This window comes from Canis lupus, chromosome 36 (genome assembly GCF_003254725.2).
Source record: "Canis lupus dingo isolate Sandy chromosome 36, ASM325472v2, whole genome shotgun sequence".
NCBI classification, from domain to species: domain Eukaryota; kingdom Metazoa; phylum Chordata; class Mammalia; order Carnivora; family Canidae; genus Canis; species Canis lupus.
This window is the reverse complement of record NC_064278.1, coordinates 23,179,338-23,206,889: the sequence shown is the minus strand read 5'-3', so window position 1 is coordinate 23,206,889 and position 27,552 is coordinate 23,179,338. Positions and strand designations below refer to the sequence as shown.

The window sequence follows — 27,552 nt, the reverse complement described above, 5'->3', positions numbered from 1 at the left end:
AGCACGTTTCAAGTCTTTTTAATGTTTCATCTAGTTCAAGTCAAAATTCAAGAGTTTCATTGTTTATTTAGACCCTTGGGCATAGAAATCTCTCTGGAAACCAGGTAAGTTTAGCTCCTCAAGTGGGAGTATTGTTTGTTATGAGGATAGATGCAGTTTGTATGTATACAATAGATGCTTGTGAAATTCTCATTTTTGTTTTAATGTTATCACTTTGGGTTTCCCCACCTGAAATTCCTATTTTTTTTTCAATTTTGCCATTTTTTAAACATGAATAAAAATTATTGTTAGGAAAAAAACTTAAGAAGTCTTGGCACTAGGTAGATGTTTTTATCTCATGGTCCCCAGTAGGATTTTAGGTGGTTTGGAAAATATGGAAAGAATATCAACTTCTTTTATTCTACCTCATTGGTGAATAAGAGCTGTAAACACTGAGGATTCAGTAGACTTTTGCAAAAACTAATAAATTAAAGCCCACGAGCCTTAATTTTTCCAAGGTCCTACACACTCTGTGATGTGGGACTTCTTAGTAGATGTTGTTGCTCGGTGTAGTTATCACAATTAGACTCGTACCTGATTTTGGAAGAAAATAGTTTTCTAGCCCCGGGCCCATTGTTGGCTTCATTCTGTATATTTGCTTTGTCATGGAATCATTTCTCCCCGAGCACCATTTTCTTCATTAGAAAAATGTTGGGAGGATCGATCATGAGCCATGTAACAGGTTAGAAGTTGACTTTGTACGTGTTTAAGCACCTTGTGTTCCTCAACAAAAAGCTATAGTATTTGTATGACCCAAGACACTGATGACAAATTTCTAAATATACCCCTCAATTCTGTGGTGAATTTAAGTTCTTAACTTGCTCTACTCTGTCTTGAGTATGGCAGATACAATCATGTGAGTGTATATAAAAACAATCCTCAGTGATTGCAACTGACATGACTACTTGAGACATAAGCAGAGATGTGACCTTCATCTCATTGTTTTATCTTGTCACAGGGACAAACTTGTCCTGATACTAGTAAAATCTTGCTATTCATCTTTTGATTCATAGAAGCAAATATTGAAAACAAAATGAATGCTGTGAAAGAAGGCAAATAACAAAGTTTGAGTGCTTTCCAGTTCCCTGGCAGTATTATGGTGAGAGAGAGCAACAGAGACAAAGAGTCAAGAGAGACAGACAGGTCCATACACATGCAGAGGTAGGAAGAGATGGAAACAGAGACATGAGAGAGACAAGAGAGAGAAGAGAAGCAGAACAGATAAACAGGTGAGAGGGAGGGAGTCTAGGGAGACTGCGGGGGCTGAGAGAGACACAGAGAAAGGTGTTAGAGAAAAAAAAAGACATATAAGTCAATCAAAGGTTGGAAATAGAGATTGTGCAATTTTGGAACTTTGGGTTCTTTTTTGCATTTTCTTTAACTGGAAACACGCTTTGTCAAATTAAATACATTGAGCCCTAGGTCTGTTACTTTTCCATTTGTGTCCTTTATAGCAAAGGGAGCTTAAAAGGCTGTTTGAAGTTCAGAAGAGACCAAGAGTCAAAACAAATGTTCTTCTAAAAAAAAAAGTATTTCCATCCCTTTCTTGTCTTATAAAGCAAATCATTGACAAGGAAAATGATGTGTGCTATGATTAAATTCTCTACTTTCCATGAGACACCTTATTAAAAAAATCACCATGTCTTTGACTTTTGGTGTTCACTGGGGAAGTGAGACCAAGTCATTCGAGAAGCCAAAAAGAAATTCCATAGAAGAAAAACTGGTACAAAGTCAGTATAATGGTATAAGAATAAACATGACACGCAGGGACAGGGGTGATCATTTATGATGAATCACTTCCAACGCAGACAGTCCTTGGGCATTCACTGGAGGGCCTTATCTGACGCTGTTTTGCATATCACTAGTGCCCCAGAAGCTGCCTGAATGACTTAAAGCAAGTCACCTCAATTTCTAAGATGTCAGGACAATGGCAGATTTCCAAGAAGCCAGGTCAAGGGTTATTCATTCCATTTAATACCCACTAAAGACCCTTTGATGTGCGAGCATCCCATAGGTCACCTGACTCCGTGTTTCTCAGGATAAGGGCGATGTCACCTTGTCTCCCAGTTGGCCAGCTCCTTGGTTTGAGGAAATTAGATGTCTTGCTTAACTCAGTTGTTCCTGCTTACATAGTTTTTGCTCTGTTCTACTTCATTCTGTACAGATTTCTACAACATGATTAAAGATAAAAGGGAAGAAACTCATTTTCGGAGTGAGATGTTAGGAACTTCCAAATTTAGTGCTAATTCTAGTCTTCTCTGTAAAAGTAAGCCAAACTTAACCACTCTTCCTTCCCTCCTCAAATCACTCTCAACTTCTGCCCCAAGTGAACCTCACTATCTCCCCATTACTTACAATATTTGCTCACTCCGTTCCTGGCATGGCCGGATTAGTCACCCCATACCAGGTTTCCACGGGGATGAAATGGCAGTTTTCATGCATCCTGACTGCCAAGGGGGAGCCATCTCTGCATTTTCTGGATGGAAATGGCTTCTTGACTGATGGAGGACCAAATGTAGCCTCATCTATGACAGTCACCAGGATTATAATCCAATAGAATTTGTCTTGAATTCTCTATAGTGAGTGCATTAATAATATGGAAACTGTGGACTATGTAGGCAAAGGAAAATGGTTTGTATAGCACACTTGTTGCTGCCCTGTTTCTTCCCAAATTGTGCTTTCTGGGAGCCTATTACTTTTTCTTTTTTTTTTTTTTTTTTTAACATGAGCAACAACTTTTGAATAGCTTAAAAGGTTTGGTTAATATTTAAGCTAAGGAAATCTCTCTTCTCTACCAAGGTGGGAGTAGAGAAAACTGGCAGAGTAAATATTAACTCTGTTTCTTTAAATTGAGCAAGCTTCTGGAGGAAAAAAATATCTTTTTAAAGGACCATTAAGTAAACCACTATTCCTTTTCCCACCCATTTGGTTCTTAAATGCAAATAGCCAAGTCACTGAATGCAAGAACTGAAATTCTCTGAAACTAGGGGGGCAAAACATTTTGTATCCTGGAGCTAGAATTTATATGTTGACCTCCTGAGTTGCTGCATGCATCCCGCTCAGCCTGGCCCTTTTGTGAGCTGCAGAAGAGAGGCCTAAAGACAGACCCAGAGGCCTCAATGGTCTTGCTGCTTTGATCTGCTCCAGTGGAAGGTCAGTTTGCCATAGCTTGGAAAAAAATGTGTCTTTTTAGATAGTATGTTTATTGCAGTTACTGATAAAAACTTCAGTGTAAAAATCACCAGCAAATGTATGCATGCCTCCTGCTATGAAGCTATTTGAATTAGTTATATTGACCTAAACAGTAGAGTTGAAAGCAGAGTTTTAATGGGGTTTGTTGTTCTCTTTTTTATTCCATTGGAAATATTGAGAGAATTATTTAAAATGAGGTGTTGTGATCAATCTGCTGTTCTTTAAAATAGAAGGAGATGTTGGCACTTGGCTGCAGTGCTTTTCTCTTTGATATAATTTCTTTATTCATATTAATAAAACATTAAAATTAAAATCTCAGTGAAAAATGAATACCTCTAAATTTCAGTCAAAACTTGAAAAGAAAACAGACCAAATACAAATCTCTTTAAATTTTTAAAGAAGATCAAGACTTCAACATATGATTCTTGTACATCTTTATATAGACTTAAATATTCAAAGCAGTGTCTCTGGGCAATGGGAACTCTAAATGTGATTATACCATCAGTCAGGTATCATGCTGCATTAAATTCTCTTAATCATTTATCTCATGTAAAACAAGGGGTAGATTCTTAAATTATGTTTACCCCCCCAAATTTTACAAAATAGAATTCCTCTAGAAGTATTCAACAGTTTGAAAACATAGTTGTTGCTTTTCCTACGAAAGACTGTATTATTTAGAAGGTTTCTAAAATAAGCCATGGTTCTATGTAGCCATTAGGTCCTTCACATGCTGTGAAGGGAGAGCAAAAAGGTTCCTCTGTAACAGAAAGAAGCTCAACTTTATGAAAGCATCTTGATGCCATAGAAAGGAGTCACTGGGCAAATGTAGCTCAGGACCATCTCCCTCGTCTTTTTGCCAGAAAGTTTCGTCAGGCTACCATGACCTCCCAATCCACTCTTGACCTCAGACAATTTTAGTAAAGCCCTGTCTGGAGATAATTTTGGCTTCTCTAAAGACTTAGTAATTTAGGAACTAAGCACATGACATTCCCTTTTGATAAGTCAGGTGTATTAAAAACTATTTCAAAAAATGACAAAGCACTTGCCAGAACCCTGTTTTTCCTTCTTTGAGTTTCCTTTCTCGCATGGTCATGCTTAATCATATCAGCTTGCAAGTGGAAAAATGATAACAAAGCAAAAATGTTGTAAACTCAGCTCCAAAGAAGACAATTGGTCCTCAAGACCTTTTTTGAAAACCAGTTATCTTTTTTATTTAAATTCTGAAATTCTCAGATTTTTCAATTCTGCTTCCAAAAGGATGACAATGAATGCAGTATGCCACATGTTTAATCAAACTATTTTATACTATAGAGTAAAAAAAAAAAGAAGAAGAAAATCTTACCCTTTTTGCAATATAAGAAAGTCAGTACATGGACAACATATTCAGGTATAAATGAATCACCACCTAGCTCTAAGTATTCTATTGCCACACATTCTAAAAGTCATCCTTTGCATCTTAGGAAAGGATTCATCGTTTTGTGTAAAAGTTGGCATATTACTACTAAACCCAAAGGACGTTGTGGCTTAAAATCTATCATGCTGTGGCTTCACTGCTGTTTTTTGATGCAGCACTTCATTATTGCCCATAAACTTCAGTGTGGTACTCAGAAGGATTTATTTTTAAATGCAACATTCTTCCTGGCTGCTGCTGTTGGAGCTCTTTGGAGGGAACCCTGAGGTGCCCCCAAGGGAGACTCCAGAGCAGAACCACCAATTGTTAGGATTTTATAGACTCAGTTCTAGATCCGTGTTTTTCTCTTTGGCATCAGTAGATTCTGTGTCATTCTCTTCCATCCACTTATGAAATTCAGCAAGGAAGCATTAACATGAAAGGAAACTTTATTTTCTCACAAATCATTTTGAACAGAATCAAGCTGGCAATGGAAAAAAAAAACATCATATTCATCCTAAAAGTATACAAACTTGACAGTGTTTGAAGATGTTCTTCTTATTGGAGAATTTTGCCTGTATTTGCCCAGTTTACTAAAATTATTATCGTGGAACACATTACTTTTAAAAAGTTTCTGTTAAAAATAAAAAAAAAATAAAAAGTTTCTGTTAGAGAAAACATGCAGAAATGTGCAAAGTGTACAGTTGAACTAAACATACCTGCATAACTGGCACAAAGACAAAAGAGAATTTCCAGCACCCTGCAAGCCCCTCTGTCGCTCCCCCCACCCTTCCTACAAGGATAGCCCTATCCTAACAGTATAGATTAGTTTTGCATGATTTTGTACTTTGTGTAAATTGGTGTCATACAGCATGTTGATATTCTCCCTCATTTTAGTTTTTTCCTCAACATTATACTTAAAAGTTCTATTTGTTATTGCATATAATTATAAATTATTTATTCTCATTTCTATATTTCATTATGTGAATGTTTTACTGCATGAAGAACCAAAATTATTTATTTCTACTCTTGATGAGTTAATCAGCTAATTTCCAGTTTGAGGCTATTATAAATAGTATTGCAATTAGCGTTCTAGTACATATCCTTCCTATTGAGTAAATACCTAGAAGGAGAATTGCTGAGTCATAGGATAATGTATATATTAAGTTTTAGTAGATATTGCTATTTAGTTTTTCAAAGTAGTTCTAACACTGATAGTGATATGAAGGGGCACCTGCAACCCAATGTTTATAGCAGCAATGTCCACAACTGCCAAAATACGGAAAGAGTCCAGATGCCCATCAACACATGAAATGGATAAGGAAGATGAGGTATCTATATACAATGGAAAATTACTCAGCTATCAAAAAGAATAAAATCTTGTCATTTGCAATGATGTGGATGGAACTAGAGGGTATTATGCTAAGCGAAATAAGTCAGAGAAAGACAAATACCATACGATTTCACTCATATGGTGGAATTTGATAAATGAAACAGATGAACATAGGGGAAAGGAAGGAAAATAAAATGAGAGGAAAACAGAGGGAGGCAATCCTAAGAGACTCTTAGCTCTAGAGAACAAGCTGAGGGTTGCTGGAGGGGAGAGGTGGGTGGAGGGGGATGGGGGTTACTACTGGGTGATGGGCGTTAAGGAGGGCACATGATGAAATGAGCACTGGATGTTGCATGCAGCTAATGACCTCTACAGCACTGACCTCTACCTCTGAGACTCATAATACAATGTGTTTAATTAAATTGAATTTAAATTAAAAAAAATTTTTTTAAAGCCATACAAAGTAGTTGTAACAATTGACACCAGATGGGAGGTTGGTGGGGGATGGGTTGAATAGGTGATGGGGATTAAGGAGTACACTTGTGGTGAACACGAGGTGATGTATGGAAGTGATGAATCACTGTATCATATACCTGAAACTAGTCTTATGCTGTATGCTCACTAACTGGAATTTAAATAAAAAGTGAAAAAAAAAAGTTATAGTTGCTCCATATCCTTTTTTTTTTTAGTTGCTCCATATCCTCATCAACACTAGATAATCTCTATCTTTCTTCATTGTAGCCATTCTTATGGGTATATAGTGATAGCTCATTGCAGAATTTGCATTTCCCTAATGACTAATGAAGTTAAGTATTTCTTCATGTTTACTGGCCATCTTTGTATATATTTTCATGAAGTGATTAATCTACTCATTTTTTTCTATCGTGTTTTCATTTTCTCATCGATCTTTAGGAGTTCAGTATTCTAGATTAAAGTCCTTGTCCAAATACATGTTTTATTATTATCTCCCACTATGGATTGCCTTTTCATTTCCTTAATGTATCAGTCCCACAGCTTTATTCTTCATAGAGTATATTGTCAATTTTTTTTCTCTTATGATTGACATCTTTTTTTCAAGATTTATTTATTTATTTGAGGGAGTGGCAGAGGAAGAGAGAGAATCTCCAGCAGACTCCCTGCTGAGCACATAGCCCAAGGCCTGGCTCCATTTCACTACTTTGATATCATGACCTGAGCTGAAATCAAGAATGAGATGCTTAACTGACTAGGCCACGCAGGTGCCCCTATGATTAATATCTTTTGTTTCCTATTTAAGAAATCCTTGCTGGGTGCCTAGGTGGTTCAGGAGGCTGAGCAGCTGTTGATTTTGGCTTAGAGCATGATTTCATGGGTCATGGGATTGAGCCCCACTTGGGGCTCCACACTCAGTGGGGAGCCCACTAGGGATTCTCTCCTGCTGTCCCCATGCTGCCCTGCCCCACCCCACCTCCTGCTAGTGCACACACAAGTGCTCTTTCTCTCTCTAGAATGAATAAATAAATCTTTAGAAAAAAGAAATCTTTGCCTACTCCAAGGTCATTAATCTTTGCTTACTCCAAGGTTCTGCTTTTTTCTTTCTTGTTTTACGTTCTTAACCAGATATGCTAAGAATACCTTGAATCCTTAAGAATTTTCATTTTAATACATTCAATTTTCTCCATGTTTTTTGCTTATGCCTTTCCCCCCGCTATTATCCCATATCCACTTCTCAAAATACCAATCATTCCTCAAGGCTTATCTTAAGAGATAATTCATCTATGAAAACATTTATGAACCTAACTCCTAACCAGATGTAATTTCTTTCATGAAACTCTTTAACATTTTGTTGATAATTTATGATCTCTTACATATCCTACCTTTTACTATTAATGAATTTAAGTATTTATGCTTTCCTGGGATATGGCATAGTGTGAGAAGAGTAGGAACGGTTCATAACACAGTAACCAAAGCTTATTGAATACTTGCTGTGTGTCAGCATAGGATTAAGCATTTTGTATGGAAAAATCTGAATTAGTACTCCTATGAGTCCTATGCTGTAGCTACTCTTATTTTCCCCAGTGTATAAAAAAGAATATAGCGGAATAAAGAAATAGAATTACTTGTCCACGTGTCACAGGATTTCTTTCTCCTTCAGTGCCCACTGTTCTTGGTCATGCCTCTTCCAAGAATGAAGAGGTAAACCAGACAGAGGGATGGGCAGTAAAGCCAAGTTTACTGAATGATAGCAAAGTGATAAGTACAAAGCTCCCCAAGAGGGAAGGGACTCAAGAGGGCCACAGGAGTTTTTAAGTCTAGGGTTTTTTATGGGCTTGTTGGTAGGCTGTTTTAATCTGATTAAGCATGCATGCACCTGTCATCCAATCAGGTTGTAGTCCTCTATCTATCACATGGGAAGGGGTGGAGGGCTTCTTCTAGGGTGATGTAAAATCCTTTAAGGGTGGTTTCCTCTTAGGGCAGGGGCCCCTTGTCCCTTTCTTCCAACTATCTTTCATCACAAGTTTGCACAAGAAAGTGGTAGACCTGAAAGTCATCAACTTTCTCCTGAATTGGTACATTTCACTTCTGTAGAAGAGCATTGCCTAAAGGACATGCCAAGCATTATAATCATTCCAGAAGCTCTGTAGAGAAAGAAAGAAAAGAAAGAAAGAAGAAAAGAAAGAAAGAAAGAAAGAAAGAAAGAAAGAAAGAAAGAAGAAAGAAAGGAGAGAAAGAAGAAAGAAAGGAGAGAAAGAAAGAAAGGAGAAGAGAAAGAGAGAAAGAAAGAAAGAAAGAAAGAAAGAAAGAAAGAAAGAAAGAAAGAAGAAAGAAAGAAAGAGAAAGAAAGAAAGAAGAAAAGAAAAAAAGAATGAAAGAAAGAGAAAGAGGATTGTTTCATGCTCAAGAAATGGAAAGCAGAAATTATATCTGCCTAGACATTCACAGTGCCCATTAGTATATTATAAGCTCCAGGATGTCTTGCAAAAAGAGAACCACTTTAAACTTTGTTGAGGCCAGCATTTTCTAAATGTATTTGAGGACAGAATCTTTTTCACTTAAGAACTTTACATATAACCTACTTTATGGAGTGATGGCCGGGCTTTAGAGCCAGACAAGCAAGAGTTTAGACCCACGCCCTACCACATACTAGGTAATCTCAATCTCTTTAAGCCTTACCTTTCTCACATATAATATATAGGTAATAATACAAACTTCATAGAATTATATTATAATTTAATAAAATAAGAGACACAAGTCATTTAGCAATACCTCACATAGAGTAAAATCTCGTTAAATGATAGTAATTGTTAATATTTTATCCTCTTTTAAAAAGTAAAATTCTGACTCCATTTATAACCCCTATATCTGTCAGCACTATGCCTTTACAACTGCTCCTCCATAAGTATTTATGGAATTAAATAATACTATTATTTGGGAATGTTATTTCTAGATAAATATATTCTAGAAGCTCTCTTACACGGTATTTTTAAAAATATTATGTATTTTAATTATTTCAGTAACATTTGTTACATTAGAGTCAATTAAAAGTTTCAACTAATTCCCAGCTTTGAAGAAGATCCAACATTTTAAATATCTTAATTCGATGGTAAAATGCTATCTGCCTCTGGAGAGTGTGTCTATATAAATGAAGTGTTTTCAAGTGTGTAATTTGGTGACCATAGCATAGCACTAAAGAACAGAATTCAGTAGTCAAATTTCCTGGTTTCACTATTGTCTTTTCCACGTACAAGATGTATGTTATTGAGCTTATCTTCTTTCTGACTCAGTTACCCACCTGTAAAATGGGACTAGTGATAGTATCTTATTTGGTTATGGTGAACACTTATGTATATATTATACATATTTATGCATATACTCTTTTAATATATGCATACATGAATATATAATACACTATCATGTATAATGGCATAAATGATAGAAATATATGATTTGCTATATATAAGCGAGTATATATGGGTATACGTATACTTACAAGTACGTATACTTATGTACACACATATGTAATGTGCTTCGGGTAGTGCCAGGCATATAGTATGCACTATAAAAATGTTATCTCTGTTATTATTATTAGGTGGCCTTTTCAGAAACAAAACCCTTTATCAGTCACATCTCCTATTCACATAGTCATCTTCTTGTGACACACTTGATCTCTTGATAAATTTGTTTTCCTCACATGGCAGACTGATGAAAGAATGGAAATGATGAGGGGGGTGGAGAGGAGATGCTGGTTGGTGATTGTTGCTGTAAGAGGGAAAGTTGGAAAGTTACTCAGGGTAAGAAGTGACAAAGCTGAGAAAGCAGTCAAAAGAGAGAAAACTGGGTTTGGTAGAGCCTCTGAAATGCCACTCATTTTAATTTCTTTAAAGATATCTTTGGGAGTTCTGCAATTGGCATTGCCTCCACCCGATAGCCTTTTATACTATGTTAAGCTTTTTATTTCAGTACTCACTATGGCAGACATACATAATAATGGCATAAGAAAAAACGACTTCAATGGAATATAGGAAAGATTTGGTTTCATTCTGTAAATGCTTCTCCTTACAGTTTTTCTGTGACTTTGGCATTACCTCCTTCTAACACTGAGGTGTTTTCTTTGCTCGTGTTATGCTACATAGAGAACCACTAGGAAGCCTCAGAGCTCTCACCTAAATCTTCAAGGTTATATTTCTAAAAGTCAAAGACTAACGCAGTAATTTCACATGTCACCTAACCCTCAAATGAGGTTTTATTGTGATGGATTATGACATAATCTAGTGACATAATAAAGCACCTATTATGTTACAGAGGCAGTTGGCTGAATAATAGTTTTATGATCGTGGTGGTGAGTTGTCTTTTGTGTATTATTAGTCTCATGGTTATAGATGAATACAACTTGGATTTTGCAATGAAAATGAAATTTGGGGAAGTGGGGTAATTGCATTCTTATGGGAAATTGTATGAACATGTAGAATTTCCATGTGAGAGCAGTGACTATTAGATCTTTTAGGTATGCATGCATGCTTGTGCATATTTCATTTTAGGTCAGAGAGTCTGATGTATATACACAGTAAAATTCAGTGATTTAAAAATCTTTATTGGGGCACATGGGTGGCTCAGTTGGTTGAGCATCTGACTTGTGATTTCAGCTCAGGTCATGATCTCACGGTCCTGGGATCAAGCCCCAGTTTGGCTCCACACTTGGGAGACTATGCTTGAGATTCTCTCTCTCCCTCTACCCACCCCCACCCTGCTTTCTCCCTGAGTAAATAAAACCTTCAAAAAATAGAATGAAAATCTCTATTGCCAAATAAGGTGAAGCCCTATCATGACTTGATTCATTATGATATATACAAGATTATATCCTATGCTTTGAAATAGAACTACATATAGGAGATGTCTTTAATAATATTGCCAAATAGTTCATACAAAAGACAAAGGTAAGTCCTGTCTCATGAGCATAGCAATGTAAAAGATACTTTATACCATGTTTTATGCTCATTATATTTGCAACCCTTCCTTTTTTCTCAGCAAATTTTAGAGATAACTAAGCATTTTTTTTCAGGGTACAATGTATTCTGGCGAAATTTCTGCTTTATCTCCCACCAACTGTTGGGCATCCCAAGGTGAGGAGAAATGCTTTCCAGCAGCAGGAGCAGCAGCAAAATCTAGAATAAGGTGACAGCAGGATTAAAGCCTAACCTAACTTGTGGGGGGTGAGGGGGAGCACTTCATCCCCATTGATTTCCCATTTGCAAAAACTTCCTTTGAAACAATGGTTTAGGTAAAGCCATATGAAAAAGCAGGTTTTAAAAGTGAAAACAGCAAGGTTGAGGTGAGGGGAATTGATGAAAGCAGTTTATATTTATTCAGGAGATCTACCAGTACTTTAAAACAATCTGTGTTTAACATGGCAAATTGTCTGTCATTAAAATGCTAATGAATGGTAAACAGCTGCTAAGTTTTTATGCTAATGAACGGTGGCAGCTAAGTAGTTCTCAAGCCTTGTCTTTATTAGCATAGATATTTGATTGGGTAAAGGGGATCATTGTGCATTCTGACCTTTGTTGATGGAGCAATCTGTTTGTCAAGTTCCATGTTGCATTATGTTTGATTTGAGTTTGTTAGTACAAAATGACTCTTGCCAGGCCCTCCGATATCTTGTACTACATGGACTTAGGGAAAGAATTTTGCTTATGGCGGGGGGCAGAGGAGGGGGACCCATGATGGCAAAATAATTTGTTCATCAGGCAACTTTAAGTAGAATAATTCTGTATATGTTTTAGACTTTTGACTTCTGACAATTATAATGATTGTGAATTATAAAAGGCCACCGGTCTAAAATAAGAAATACCTTTTTTTTCAATTTAGCTAAGATTTTAAAGCAAAGCTTTTAAAATAAAGATTTTAATAAGTGCTTCTGCAACATTGAAATACTGACATAATATATCATCTTAGATCTATAAGCTCTGAAGTTAGCCATGAGTGTAACATTACCTAATTACAAGAAAAATGTGTAATTAAATACAGAGTAGTTATGTGAATGCCCGACTGAGATCAGAGTATTTACTTTGGCATCAGAAATAACCATTACTGTTTGATCTATACTTTTGGTTGATTCTATTTTTGCTGAGTCCTACTCTATATTCGCTAATGGATGGGGCTGACCTAAAGACTTGCCATTACAGATAAATGTTTCAGATGCCTTTTTCTTTTTTTCTATTTTGAGGATCAATGTAAATGAGGCATGATAGTCCATTAAACACTATTACTAATAATGTTCTGGAATGACTTAAAATATAATGCAGAGTTTATTAAGGAAATCCATTATCAAAAATATATCATTGAAATAGAAATTTTAATTATTCTGGAACGCTGTGTGAGAACATTGGAGGAAATTTTAATAGCTGGAGTATTTTCCCATACTGTTTATTCCTCCTTGAAGTCAGTAGGAGATTTTTGGCTTATGATTATTTGTGGTCCTATACAGTCACAGTGGGAGAAGTTGGAACCCTCATACACTGCTTGTGGTACTATAAAATGGTCAGGCCATTTTGGAAAACAGCCTGAAAGTTCTCAAAAGGTTAAACTATATGATTTATGATTAACCATATAACCCAACAATCCCCAATTCTACTCTTGGGTATGTACCTAAGATAACTGAAAATATATCTCCACACAAAAACTTATGACAAATGTTCATAGCAGCGTTATTCATAATAGCACAAGCATGGAAACAACCCAAATGCCCATCAACTGATGAATGAATAAAGAAAAACGTGTTACATCTACAATGGAATATTATTCAGCCTTAAAAAGAAATGAAATTCTCATACATACTTCACATGGATGAACCTTAAAAACTTTATGCCAAGTGAAAGAAGCCTATCACAAAAGAACTCATATTGTTTTACTTCATTTAAATGAAATATCCATACTAGGGGCTTCTGGTTGACTCAGTCCCTTGACTCTTGGTTTCAGCTTTGGTCATATTCTCGCAGTAGTAAGATGAGCCCTGTGTCGGGCTCCTCGGAGTGTGCTTCAGATTCTCTCTCCCTCTGCTTCCCCCTCAGCCCCTCCCATACTCGTGCAGGAGCATGTACTCTGTCTCTCAAGTAAATAGATGAAATCTTTAAAAATGAGGGAAAAAAAAAAGAAATATCCATAATAGACAAACCTAGAAACAAAATAGATTAGTGATTGCCAGGAGCTAGGGGTGTTGAGAGGAAATGGGGAAAGACTGCTAATGGGTATGGGATTTCTTTTAGGGATTGTGAAAATGTTCTAAATCGATTGTGGTGATGCACACAACTCTGTGAATATGCTAAAAACCGTTGAATTGTGCACTTTAAGTGGGAGAGTTGTCTGGTATGTGAATTATATCTCCATAAAGTTATTTTATTTAAAAAAAATTTTTTTTAAAGGCACCCTAGAGCCTGTCTCCCAGAGGGCCACAAAAGAATGCTTGTTGCTGGCGAAGAGTGCTTTAGATCCTCCACACATGGGTTAGCCCAGATTCCTAAAAAGATGACAGCTAATATAATTGTTAAAAAGGGGTAGTTGTGACAATAATACAGGGCTCGTTAGAATTAAAGTTGGAGACAAGTATTTGAGTTTCTGTCCTAACTTCTCCCCATCCCCCAATACCCTGCCCCCCCTGAACAGTAATCACGCCTTTTGGCAGTAATCACTCCTTTTAAGTTCTCTAACTACCCAATGTCTAGACTACTTGTTTCCCTCAAAGTAAGGGCAACTTTCAGTTTGGTTTTTTTAGAGATAAAATTGTTTGAGTCATAATTTTCTCGGGAGCAGGCAGTGACTAGGAGTCCAAGGTTTTTTCCCCCTTGTAAAAACCCTATAATTATCCCTGATTTGCATAAAACATGCCTACCAGCCATTCAATAACTCTGAATAGTAAAGAGCATCTGGCTGCAAGAGGCTCCTCCCCTCCTCTCTCCTACATTTTTGGCTAGTCAGAGACAATGGTTGAACAACAGGATGATCTCATTCTGCCCACCGGCCAGCAGGATCTGTGCACTGTGTATCTCTGCCGGGTCTGAGCGGCCCTTGCCCCTTGCCATAATGCAAGTGTTCTGCATCACTGTCGGACAGGATGAGCAAGAAGACCCCTTTTAACTGTATTTTCTCCTCCTGTGCCATTTGCTTACTTTCAGCATAACTCTCTTGCTCTCAGGTTGCAGCTCAGCAGTCCTGTTTTTGCACGGTAGGTTGGGGAGGGAGATGGATGTGAGCAAGAGATTGAATTCGTTTTTGTTTTGTTCTTGGCAGGCAGTACATGCCACACTACTACACTTCCTGCTCTTGTGCGCACACCTACCCTGATGATGCAGCCGTCACTGGATATCAAACCATTTATGTCTTTTCCAGTGGACAGTAGTTCTGCTGTTGGGCTCTTTCCAAATTTTAACACAGTGAGTAAATGTATTTTTATTTTGTGTCCTCCTCAATCTCTTTCGTTACAGTTGTGAATAGGCAACAGATGTAGTCTGTTTCCAAAGTGTGTAATTTTAGACCTTCTTCTGGTTACACTGATCAGTTGTATTATGGAAGGTAATCCTCCCCCCATGGGAATTAGTCCAAACAATAGCTGGCATATTTATTTTACAAATATATCCCCAAGTGACTTTTCACCTGTAGCTTCGAGCAATTTTGATAGACTTCGATGGCTTGAGAACCCATATTATTTCTGCAGTGCTGTTCACATGCTCACGAAGACAATTTGGAGCTACCAAGCTCCGAATTGTGATTTTTTTTCCCTACTACTGGAGAGAAAGAAAGCATATGCTTTGACTACCTGGATACATTTTTATTTGGGACATATTTTAGGTCTTATACCAAAAGAATTTTTATTGGGAAGTTGTGGACTGTGTGAATGTGACTCTCTTATTTAAAAAAAAAACATTTTTTAATCTACATATTAATTGTCTGTGTGATACTTTAGCATTCCCTTTAAAACATACGAAAAATATTGGTGAATCACCTATAATTACCAATGTTCTTCATTCAGGTCAGCTGACTGTTTAACCGAATGAAAGACATTTTGTAGGCATGCCAAGTGGAGCATGACACCTTTCAACAATAGAATTTAGCATAAAATCTGCCCATAGACAAATGCTAAGCTTGTAGGAAGAGAAAAGGTTAAACAGTTCAGGTGATTGTATGAATTATTTGTTTAGTCTATAAATGCAGTCAGTTGGGGCATGATGGTCTACATGAATGATAGAGCATTATAGAAGCTGCCATAATCAAGAAAAAGAATTGCATTATCATCACTACCAGACAGAGAACATCTGAAGTACTGCCAAGTGTTTCCTTTTGCAAACTTATCTTCTGCATGAAGTGAAACAGAGGGTTTTTCCTCAAGGGTTGTAAATAAAATCTGCTGACAGGCTTTCTGTCATGGCTTAGTGTTATAAGGTAATTAGGGGGTAGGGGATCAGCCAACTTTTTAAGGAGCACTGGCTTTGACTTAACGAATAAACAGTTGAATGTTCTTGTCTTTTCTGGGCTTTTCAAAGACAAGTCAAACAGTATATTAAAAAAAAAAACAAACAAAAAACAAACAAAACAAAAAAAAACCAGAAAGGCATAAACAGGTGAACATTGCTTCTAGCGCAGTGGAGCAGCTCAGAGAGGGAAACCATGCCTGCCCTGATCACATTAATCTATCAGGAGTAACCACCCAAAACATGACATGCCATTTCAGAGAACTTGAACTCAGGCTTGCCTCTTGTATCCTCTACCAAACCTTGGGTGATGCATTCCAGACGTAGTTGAATTAAGCTATACTTCTTAAAACGCATACTAGCTATTTGTATTTTGATTAATGTGTATTTAGAAGACAGCATTTGTGGCCACTGCAGAAGTCCAGCCACTGTCAGGAAGCAGCCCTGATGAGGTGGGTAGGCATGAAGGGCTCCTTACTGTAGTTCATTTCTTTTAAACACAAATAATACGCGGATACTTATTTCAAAGATTTAAATGAAACATGAACATTCAAAGCAAAATGTGAGTCACCATTCCCTGCCCCTGTGTCCATGTGTACTCCCTTCATTAGAGGAAAGTACCCTCGTATGCATTCTTGTCTAGAAGTATTGCTATGAACGTACCTAACAGGAAGCTGATCCCAATTGCCTTTCTACAACTGCTCAGATGGTCAGCACTGATCTCTAAGTTACCTTTTTCTTTTTGCTAAGTTACTTTTTTCAACTATCAAAATGTCCTACATATACCTCTCTGTTTTTAGAGCTATAAAAAATGCAGAGTGCCTTCATAAGGTTTTGTTAGGTAAAAATACAGCTTCACAATGGTTTACTAATGTTGTGTAGACTGACAGACACACTAATTTGCCTTTTCGTTTGTTTGTTCCATATAGCAACTAACTTTATGAAATACTTGAGAAAACCCAAAGAATAACTCTAATAGAAGTTCATTTTTTACATAAACTTGTAATTTTTTACATAAACTTGTAATTTTCAAATGAAAATACTTCTAGCTAAGGTTAAGAATATAGCAAAGAACTACATGAAATACTCATTTTACTCTCATATTACATCACATCATATCACATTACATTACATACATTTTATATCCAAGTCATTTCGTGGACAGAGAGCATTTCTGGTAGTATATTAAAAATTAAGTCATTGCAAGTGGGACTCTCTGTCATCTAGTAAATAAGGAATTTTTAGGATCATTGGGTTACCTTTGATTTTTTTTACTGAGTTACAGTTTCAGTTGCTCTAATCCTTTTCCTGCAGACTTTTCCATCCTAGTGTCTAACTTATCTAAGTAGATTTCCTAGGACAATTTCATAAAAGTCATTGTCCACATTTTTCTAGGAAAACATTTTTATATCACTAATTATACTAGATCATTATATACTTATGATGTTTTGTATCCCTCAAAGAACTCAAACCTTAGAACATTTTAGTAGACTTTGATTAAAATTCCTATTGTCTAGAGGAAGAGAAAGTGTTAGTAAAGGAAGAACTGAGACTTGAATTAGAACCTCCTAACTTCAGGGGCACCCTGACTCAGTTCATTGAGCATTACTACTCTTGATCTCAGGCTTGTAAGTGTGAGCTTCCCACCCCCCCCCCACCCCCATTGGGAGAGATTACTTAAGAATAAAATCTTTTTAAAAAATCTACTGACTGGGATCCCTGGGTGGCGCAGCAGTTTGGCGCCTGCCTTTGGCTCAGGGCGTGATCCTGGAGACCCGGGATCGAATCCCACATCGGGCTCCTGGTGCATGGAGCCTGCTTCTCCCTCTGCCTGTGTCTCTGCCTCTCTCTCTCTCTGTGACTATCATAAATAAATAAAAATTAAAAAAAAAATCTACTGACTTACAAACTCCTGTTCTGGCACATCCATGTCTTTGGCTCTTTTGGTCCATATTACCTCCCACATCATTCAGTGTGAACAAAGCTCAATGAGAAATCTTTTGTGCTCTTTTCTGGAAGCATAGTAGGCAATTTTCAGCAGAAGTATTAAGTAGGGAGGAAGGAAATAATTTTTTGAATGTGTAAAATTGGACCTCTACAAACATATCTTCAAAGCAGGATATACTTTAAAAAGTTAAAATTTCTTGTTAGCAAATTTTAAAAGTATATTCAACAGTCCACTCGTTCTTTGAAAAGCAAGGTAGGTGAATGCCATTATAATTGCTTTATTTTTAACCAAGAATAGTATTCATAAATATAAGAAATATCTTTTAACTCATAATTATTATCAGAAGAATAGAAACATTCTGATGCCATAGCTGAAAGTTTTGAAGTTTGGAAGTTTTGCTGTTTTAAGTGGATTTAAAAAATACATATGAAGTAGTGGTTTCCTCCTGTTTTTATAGTGGAGTATGATAAGGTTACATGAGAATTATAGCAAGAATGAAATGAGCTTCTGGTCTATTCCAAAATAGAATACGTGCCTCTTCTATACAAAATTGTGCACAGTGAAGAGATGCGCCTCACAGCATTCATTTACTGGCTGTCTTGCCTTCTACTCCACAACTGACAAAATCTCTCACAGTGTTTATATGTGAAGAATAAACAAATAATTCAAGACACTGTCCAAGCAGAATTATGAAGAGACATGCTAGGGAAGATGGAGTTTGGATCACTCATAATTTATGATGGGCTATATGTCAAGGATGCATGTCTGGAGAATGGTGATGTTAACTCTGCCCTTCAGCAGTTGTACTTTACAGAGGGGCTGTTTCGAGCCACTTTCAGGTAAAAGACTCTGCAAACCAAAACACAAAATTTTAAAGATCTCAACCTTTGTATCTAAAGCCGAATAGGCCAAAAAAAAAAAAAGCCTAATAGGCTTCTTTGCCTGGCTATCCACTAAGGCTTCACCCCACCTTCCACTATTTGTCGTTCATGGCCCAACTTAGGTATCACCTCCCACACGGGAAGTGTTCTGTGATCTTTGAGTCTGAATTAAGTGCCCATCCTCTGTATTTTCCAAAGTAACCCCCACCCCCCACATTACCTCCATTATAGCAGTCGTCACACCATAATCTGGTTATCTGATTATCTGTACTCACTAGAATGCCAGGTCCTTGATAACAGGGCTTGTAGCTTGTTCATCTTCATCTGCCTGGCATCGGGCACAGGAGTTCAATAAAACTTTTCTGAAGGGAAGGAGAAAAGGAGGTAGGAAACGGCCCCAGTTCTTTGCTTTTCAATGTATATGTTTCTCCACCCAGCAAAGGAAATACAAGTCTCTGAGCCCTTTCTAAGCATGAGGAGATAAGTCTAGGTGTTTACTTTTATTTTTATTTTCCTGAGAACTGGCATCTTTTTTTAATTTGAAGGTAATACTTAGTTACAAACTTATCTGTGGCTGTAGTTCTGGCTTTCTCTGTGTGGATGGTGTGGAAGTTTTGCAAGTGCCTACTTCATTTCTTGTCCTAGGTCCTATTCTTAAGTGCAGTCAGTCTAAAGGGAGAGTTATTCATTACTGGATTTTATTGAAAACATATGCACTGAAGAATACTGGGTTTGAGGAAGAAGAAAAACAAAATAAACAAAACAAAAATACCGTAGTGCCCAAGAAACTTATTAAGAAAATGAATAAAAAGACTGGAAAAGGCAAGATAATGAAAACCATGAAATATAGGCAAAGTGACAATAGTTACTGAACTTTATAGTGTTAAAAGCCAGAAAGAATGTTGTTTTGTATCCCAGTACAGCTATTTTAACTATTTTATTTTTCACTTTATTTAAATCTTCCAAGTGCCTCGTGGTCATCCTTTAATTACTGTATATAATGTTTTGGTAGCTACCGAGATATAGGCAATTATTTCTCCTATTAGAGTTAAAATTTCTCATTTCCTTTACTATGGATCCAATTTTTATCGTCATTCAATCCAGATAATACTTGGTGTTTAATATTTGGTGTTTAACAACCAGGGTAATGTCTGGTGCTTAATTAACTGTAAGAAGAGACAGCTTCAGAACTGAAATAAGTTGCATACTGAGCAGGATGGATAGTATCAACTTAATATGACAAAATAAGTCCATTTAGAAGTTATACCCACACATACTCTTATGGAGTGAATGTTCATGTCCTCTTCCCCAAATTCATGTTTGAAGCCCTAACATCTGCAGATGGTATATAGAGATGGGGTCTTTGAGAGGTATTTAGGGTTAGATGAGGTCATGAGTGTGAGGCCCTCCTAATGGCATTAGTGTACTTATAAGAAGAGACCACAGAAAGCTTTTCATCTCTCCATCATGTGAGGACGTAGTGAGAAAGCAGCCATCCGCCAGCCAGGAAGAGAGCTCTCACCAGAACCTGATGATACTGGGACCCTGATCTTAGCTTCCACAATTGTGATAAAATCTATTTCTACTGTTTAACCCACCCAGTCTGTGGTATTTAGCCTGAACAGACTAAGACATACATATCCAAGCTATATATTGTATATGATGACAAATATATCAAGTATTTCTTTTTAATAGCCACATGTGGGGTACACGCATTATTTGTGTTACTCTCCAGAGCTGTAGATATGATCCAGAGCCACCTTGAAACCACAGTCACCTGTCAGTCTCTCTGCCAATGGGAGGTACTTTCCATGCCTACTCTTTCAGATGTCTTTTTGAGTCCTGCCTTGTTTTTGCAGTTGCTCCAGGAAGGCACAAGTCCAGTAGAGATCACTGCTGTTTTATTGCAAGAGGCTCAGCAATCTTATTTTTGTGAAAAATAATCTGATTTTTACTATATACCTTGAAATTAATTTTCCTGACACATGAACAAATATGTGGAACAGAATAAAAATTATTTCTAAGTATAAAATCCCAAATCACTGCATGACTCTTTGAATCATCCATGACAATCTGTGAAATGATCTGTATGACTACTATTTATCATTCTAAACAATTTGAGATTCCGGGTTATTTATTGTTTGGCACTATCAATGAATATTTAAAATTTTTCTTTCTTGAACTAGAAATGATATATTTATCAAGGAAGTACGAAATAAAGAAATTGGGGATCAAAATCATATTTACTTTGCTATTAATTCATGCCATGTTTCTCATGAGGGGGTACTATAAGGAAACCTGAAGTGAGCCAAAACATTTAACTTTTTAATCTATTTTTAATACCTTCATTACCTAATGAAGTCTTTAAGCATTTGGATACATACTCCTCTTCTATTTGATTTTTTCTTTAATTTAATTTAAATTAAATACTTTACCTCTGCTAATGCAACCAATTGTGATTTTTTTGCCATTTGAGGCTTCTTTTTTACTCTTATAATGCTTAGTTGTCATTAAAAAGTTATGTATTCCCTATTTCTTAGGATATTAGTATGTTCAGTTACTTGAACATACTAATGATATATTTATCCAAATTTGAAAAAGCAAAATAGAGATAAAATAGATATAAATAAAAGAGAATAAAAAAAAAAGAGCAGCCCGGGTGGCTCAGCGGTCTAGTGCCACCTTTAGCCCAGGGCCTGATCCTGAAGACCCGGGATAGAGTCCCATGTCAGGCTCCCTGCATGGAGCCTGCTTCTCCCTCTGTCTGTGTCTCTGCCTCTGTCTCTCTCTGTGCCTCTCATGAATAAATAAATAAAATCTTTAAATAAATAAATAAGAGAATAGGGTTGAATTTTTATTTTCATGATATGCTTAAAACATAATGAAGGATCCTAGTCTTCCGTGTGTCCTAAATAAATGCATAATAAGATAGGCCAAGTTGAAATTTTCCATGGTTACTGAAATTCACTTGGAGGGAAGATGATGGCCTGTTATTGGACTTTAAAAAGTCAATAGCAACCCCCTAGATCATTAGAAAAAAAAAGTATGTATGGGAAGGCTTTGAAATGTAGTATAAAACTAATGAAGATTTTGTACAAATATTTAAGCATAGATTCCTGCCTGAAATTTTTTATATCCCTACTCAGTATGACAGAGAGAAATTATGTAAACATGACCTGGAAGGAAAAAGAACCCTACATAGTGACCATCTGTCCTATTGTCTCCCTCTTCTCTTCAAACTACAAACCTATCTTTTAAAATGTAAGTCATGTCCTTTGCCTTACTCAAAAGTCTCAAGATTCACCTATTACAGACTTTATGCTCAGATCTCTTTTCTCTACAAACTGTTGGAATACCTTTCGAATATGTAGATATTATTTATATGGTATGTATGTATGCATGCATGAATATTTATATAATGTGTGATCATATGCCTTCCCTCTCCCTAAATAAATTATTTGTGCAGGGCATCTAGGAAAAGGCATTCATTCATAATCACTTACTGAATGTCTACACATGCCAATCATTGTGCTAAGAAAGGGTTATAGTGAATAAGACAGAAACTGCTTACTGTCTGACATTACTTCCTCCTCTTGTATAATTCACCATAACATAATAGAGGATACTGTTTATAGTCAATGGTCAATTCAGTTGATGAAGCTGCCAAGAAACATCGAACTAAGACTTGATGGGCCCTTATGCAGTAAGGAAACACAAGTTCAGAAGCCTGTGAAAAGAGACATCTGTAGTCCCACACTCTATGTCCTCTTGTATGTCTCTTTCATTATCCTAGTCTCAACCTCACATGGCTCTGGAGCCTCACCTTCAGTGCTAGAGTTTCAAGGATTATGTGTACTTGGAGGACACATCAGATTTTCTGGCAAGACAGGTCTTCAGTCTTGGCGCTGTCCCAGGTCAGCATTTTTCAAGAGTAGAGTCAACTTGGAAAAAGTGCCTATGTCAGGCCATCTTCTTAAAATAATTTATCTGATTCTTAACAAATCTCTAGTTAATTAAAAGAAGAAGAAACCAACAACAACCTGTTGTTAACTTCTTTCAATGACCAAGTCTTCATATGCCAGTGGTCAAGTAAGGGAGCTTGATATAAAAAGTAGCAAAATATTATCATGCAAAACATTCCCTCCAGCCCAAAAAGTTAGTTCTAAATTGGTTGCTTTATAAACATTAATTGATGGTGGTGTTTTCTGAGAAACTTTTATCAAAAATTTGGGAATCCATCCAATGGCACAGACTGTTTTTCCCCCCCTCCCTCTAGATTCTTGTATTCAGAATTAGGTCTCAAATCTCTTTTGGGGAAGGAAAAACATGTTTTGGAATATTCCAATCCCTTTACTTTTAGAATTGTCATTGAGGGTGCTAAAGAAGAATTGGAGTGCTATTGAGCAATCTGTGAAGTTTCAACATCTTTGCGGAACCATGTAGGAATCTTGGAAAAATACTTTTTTCACAGATCTAGCTGTCAATTTAGGTTTTTTTTACCTTCCTTTTTATGTTCTGATGCCTGAAATAAGATGGGAAAAACTTAAATCACATGTACAACACCTTATTTTCATGGAATTCTAGTATCAGAAGGATTTAGCATATTTTAAAGACATTCTACAATTAATTCTTTAGCACACCCACATATGAAAATAGGCTATATGTGTCATTGTTGCACCCTTTTTTGCAAAAATGGAAGATTGAAGAATATAAAGCAGTCTTCACATTTCTTCCAGTAGACAGCTCTGCCACTGAAAGGGAAAAAAGCTAAATATCTGACAAACAAGAGCTGGTCTCCACCCTAACATATCTTGAATTTAAATGTGTGTATATCTAACAGGTTATTCAAGTAGGATGCATTTTTAAATTTTTTTTATTTTTAATTTTTTTGGATGTATTTTTTTAAATGCCCAATAAATCCTTGTGGCTCCTAAAGTCAGATTGAAGAACTCTTTTGCAGTGTATTCTATTTATTTTTTAATTAAATTTTTTTACCATTTTATTTTTAAGTAATCTCTCCACAATGTGGGGTTCCAACCCACAACCCCAAGATCACGAGCCACACATTCCACTAACTGAGCCAGCTGGCACCCCTGCAGTGTATTCTATTTAGAAGATAGATTTGTCTTGTCAGTGTCATACTTTTTTTCTTATTGTGAAGTTTCTGCAACCAAATAAAGATCTGAGTGTTGGAGTAGGAAATATAGCTGATCTCTTTCACGGGTTTACGATTTACAATAATCAGAGGTGTACATAAATTCTCCAATATTTAAAAATATATGTCTGGGTCTTATTTCTGGGTCTTACTTTTTTTATGTAGACACCAAACATCCATAATATGTAAGTTGATTCAGTGTCACAATATTATCAAACCCACAAAACTTTGATTTCCCAAAAATGAGCTGAAGCTATTAGATGCTGAAGTGATTAGTAACAAGCCACTATCATCTGATATATACTTAATTTTCAACTTTTGAAGTATTTACCTTTTAAAGAGGTGGTGCCATTCACCTAGTCATTCATTCGTCTGTCCTATCCCACCTCCTCCCCAAAGCCACTTGGAACATTCTCTCTGATCTCAGAGAAATAATTCTGCGTGCCTTGTTCCAAAGTAAGCTTCTAACAATCCTACCCAGCTTCGACGCTGCTTCATGCCACCTGGAGAAGCAGGTGTCAAAGTGGAGGAGGGAAGAGGGGAGAGTGATCTACTTCATTGGCCTGGGATCCAGAGCACCGGTATCTGGGATTCATTTTCTTTGATCTAAAGAAAGTCCCTTAGTTCTACTTTTCCTCATTTTACAACTAGAGGTGATAATATGTTCTTAATATTTATCATTATATCATGAAAATTTGGGCTTCATATGTTTTATGGAGGATTGAGGATATCACTGAATATTTAGAAAACCTCTGAAATTTAGTGAGAGTGTGAAAAAATCATAACTATATAACATATCGCCGAATTATTTCTTTAAAGCTTTTATTTTGAAGTCTGCACTCAACCTGGGGCTAGGACTCACAAACCCCTAGATTAAGAGTCTCAAACCCTATGGGCTGAGCCAACCAGGCACACCAGCATATCACCGTATTGTTATTTTGAACAATGCAAAATTCCCATGAATATCAAATGAGATCTTGTTTATGAAAGGACTCTTAAAATAGCAAAGCTCTATTCTTACAAATAATATTAATATTCTTATTAATATGTCTATTCCCTTCATCTCATCTTTCCTAACCAATTACCTTAAATAAACCAATGGCTGCTTTTTTGCATTAGAGCAATCCTAATTAAGGCAGATACATGACTAAGAGCCAGTTCTTGAGTTTAAGACATTTATACTCAATTTAAAGTAGCTCTGCCTGCTACTAAGTAGGTACTCACTTTAAGTTAGCTGAATGGCATAGTACTGGAGCCTACTTAAAGAACAGAATCACCTGACTTTCTAAAAGCAATGAAGAGAGGCTACAACTGAATTTGGAGCAGGGCTGGGGAGAGGGTATAGAGCAGAGGTGGGGAATAACCACACCAGTTTGGTTGTATTCCATTTTGCCTGTTTATCTTCAATAATAATTAGATTTTAAAAGGCTATGGATAAAGGTATTTTGAACCTGAGAGCTGTGCACTTGGGACATATTGTCGTTGACTCCTAACGTTTTCTGTTATACTTTTAAACTACAGTTGACTTTGGGGCGCCTTGGTGGCTCAATCAGTTACCTGTCTGTCTTCAGCTCAGGTCATGATCCCAGGAGCCTGAGGTAGAGCCCCGGTCTGTGCTCAGTGGCGAGTCTGTTTCTCCCTTTCTCTCTCCCCTTGCTTGTTCTCGTGTACTCTCTCCCTCTCAAACAAATAAAATCTTTAAAAAATAAAATAGCATACAGTTGACTTCCAAACATAGAACCTTTATTCTCACATTATTTATTAAACTAGCAGTGGTTAACATAACAATTTTAAAAAGATTTTAAACCCAGTCATAGAAGCCAACATATTAAATTATCCTTCGTGTATTGATAATGGAAATTTATTCTAAAAATTCTTTGGACTTTTGACTGTTAGAGACCTCCATTTACCCTGCCTCCTCCTTTTTTCCTGAATTTCTATTGCCAATCATATAAGAAGGACCCACTTAACCTGTGTTCTGAGCAGTGACATCTAACTGTAGGTTTAATACTCAACCAAAAGAGATGAGTGGTTTTATATTCTATCCCAAAATATTGAATAGACATTAACAGTATGCACATGTCTGTAAACTACTTTTTCTCAGAAAGCAAATAGCCGACCAAATAAAACTTTAAAAATGATATAAACCAAGATAATCACAGCTACATAATTATTAGGAACAGCTGAGAAACACATCAAATTTAAACTTATATGAGGAGAAAGAAAGGTCTAAAACAAATATATTTTCAACCGATTCCTTTAAAAAAGAACTCTAGAAAAACAGCCTGTAGCACATAGCTCATCACTCCTGTGCAATCAGACATTCCATTGTCTTCAGAGTGAGAGCTGCTGCCTCACCGGCCTGGCCCCGTTAATGGGTGAGTAGCTTCTGAAGAAGCATTGTGACATCCAGAGGTGGAGTTCTTTGAAGTTACAGTTCTGGGGAAGCATCATTTTGTTACAGAGCAAGAGTCATATCAGAATTTCCTGGGAATCGGTCATCACAGGAAATTATCAGCAATTCATGGACTTTCCTTTCTGCGTTTGCTTCGGCCTCAAGGGTAATCACAAAAGATTATAGTCTCCATTTCAGCTTTCATATCACTGAAATATTCTTCTGTGCCGAGAGCATGATTGATTTCCAGAGGCCAGCTTTTAACCCCAGCTTCAGGAGGCCAGTTGCACGGCAGTGGCTGGATGACTGCCAGCAAGTGTTACTGTGATATTGTCTGTTGTGAGGCAGACATTTGGTGACTCCTGACTAATTATACAAAATCTTTTCAATAAAATGACATCTGAATTTCTTGTGTTGTTAGATATAGGTATTTGCCCAATTTTAGTAAAAGTGTTAAAGGTTGGGGGAGACAGAAAGTGTGAATAAAAATTTCAAATGGGTGTTACGAAGACTTTGAAGGTGCCAAGCATGTTGATAGGTTGAAGTTCAGAATGGGAAACGAAAAACTTAGGGACGTTTCTGAAAATCTTCGTAAGGAGTAGTTAGATAGATGCAAATGGTTTTTGCTTCATAACATTAAAACTTTTCATGAATGTTCCTGAGTGATTCTGTATTTCCTGACGCTGCACTTGGTGGTACATGTAGGTCTTTCTCCATTGCTTGAGTAGGGAGTCTTGATGTGATATCCATGGCCAAAATATAAGCAAGCTAGACACATTTTAATGTGATTTCATTGGCTGTATTCATTTTTCTCTTCTATAAGTTGCTTTATTTAGAATATATAGAGACAGAAAGGGCTTTGTGTATATTTGAAACAAATTTAGTGGATAAATAGTTTTACCTATCCGTGACTACGTGTCCTTACAAATCCAGAAGAAAAGAAAGAGTTCAATTTGGACTACTGTAAGTTTGAACTGTAGCCTCCTTGCAATCACTTAAAAATAATTATAAATCAAATAGCTAAATGCTAAATGTCAAGCTGTACCATGAACAGAGCCTTATTCAATACAGCAATTATCACTGCAGAGAACAGAGTTAAGGCACAATCTTGAAGCTCTTTATTTCACTTCACAAGTATGGTATATTTTGTATAATATAAATGCAAGGTCAAACCAAAAACCTTTTTTTTTTTTTTTTTTGGTGAAAAGAGTTAATATGAATACACATATACATCCATACAGAAAGGCAATAAGATAATTATATGATGTAAAATATTTT

General features: G+C 36.6%; 1 protein-coding gene across 20 annotated transcripts in view; it reads left to right on the top strand.

The window, feature by feature from the left end:
• Window positions 1-27,552, top strand: part of ZNF385B (zinc finger protein 385B) — a 382,539-nt gene that overhangs the window by 274,110 nt on the left and 80,877 nt on the right. For 13 of the 20 annotated variants that reach the window (XM_025460364.3, XM_049106196.1, XM_025460357.3 and 10 more), the window contains one exon: window positions 14,718-14,860. The exons of 1 other annotated variant lie outside the window; for it this stretch is intronic. In XM_025460364.3, coding sequence (XP_025316149.1) covers window positions 14,771-14,860 — 90 coding nt within the window. In that variant the 5' untranslated portion in view covers window positions 14,718-14,770. Of the gene's footprint in view, window positions 1-2,943; window positions 3,193-10,088; window positions 10,226-10,704; window positions 10,774-10,824; window positions 10,939-11,521; window positions 11,555-11,583; window positions 11,607-14,717; window positions 14,861-27,552 lie in introns of those variants that run through there. 6 more of the 20 variants (XM_025460361.3, XM_025460356.3, XM_025460365.3 and 3 more) reach the window with 6 other exon arrangements.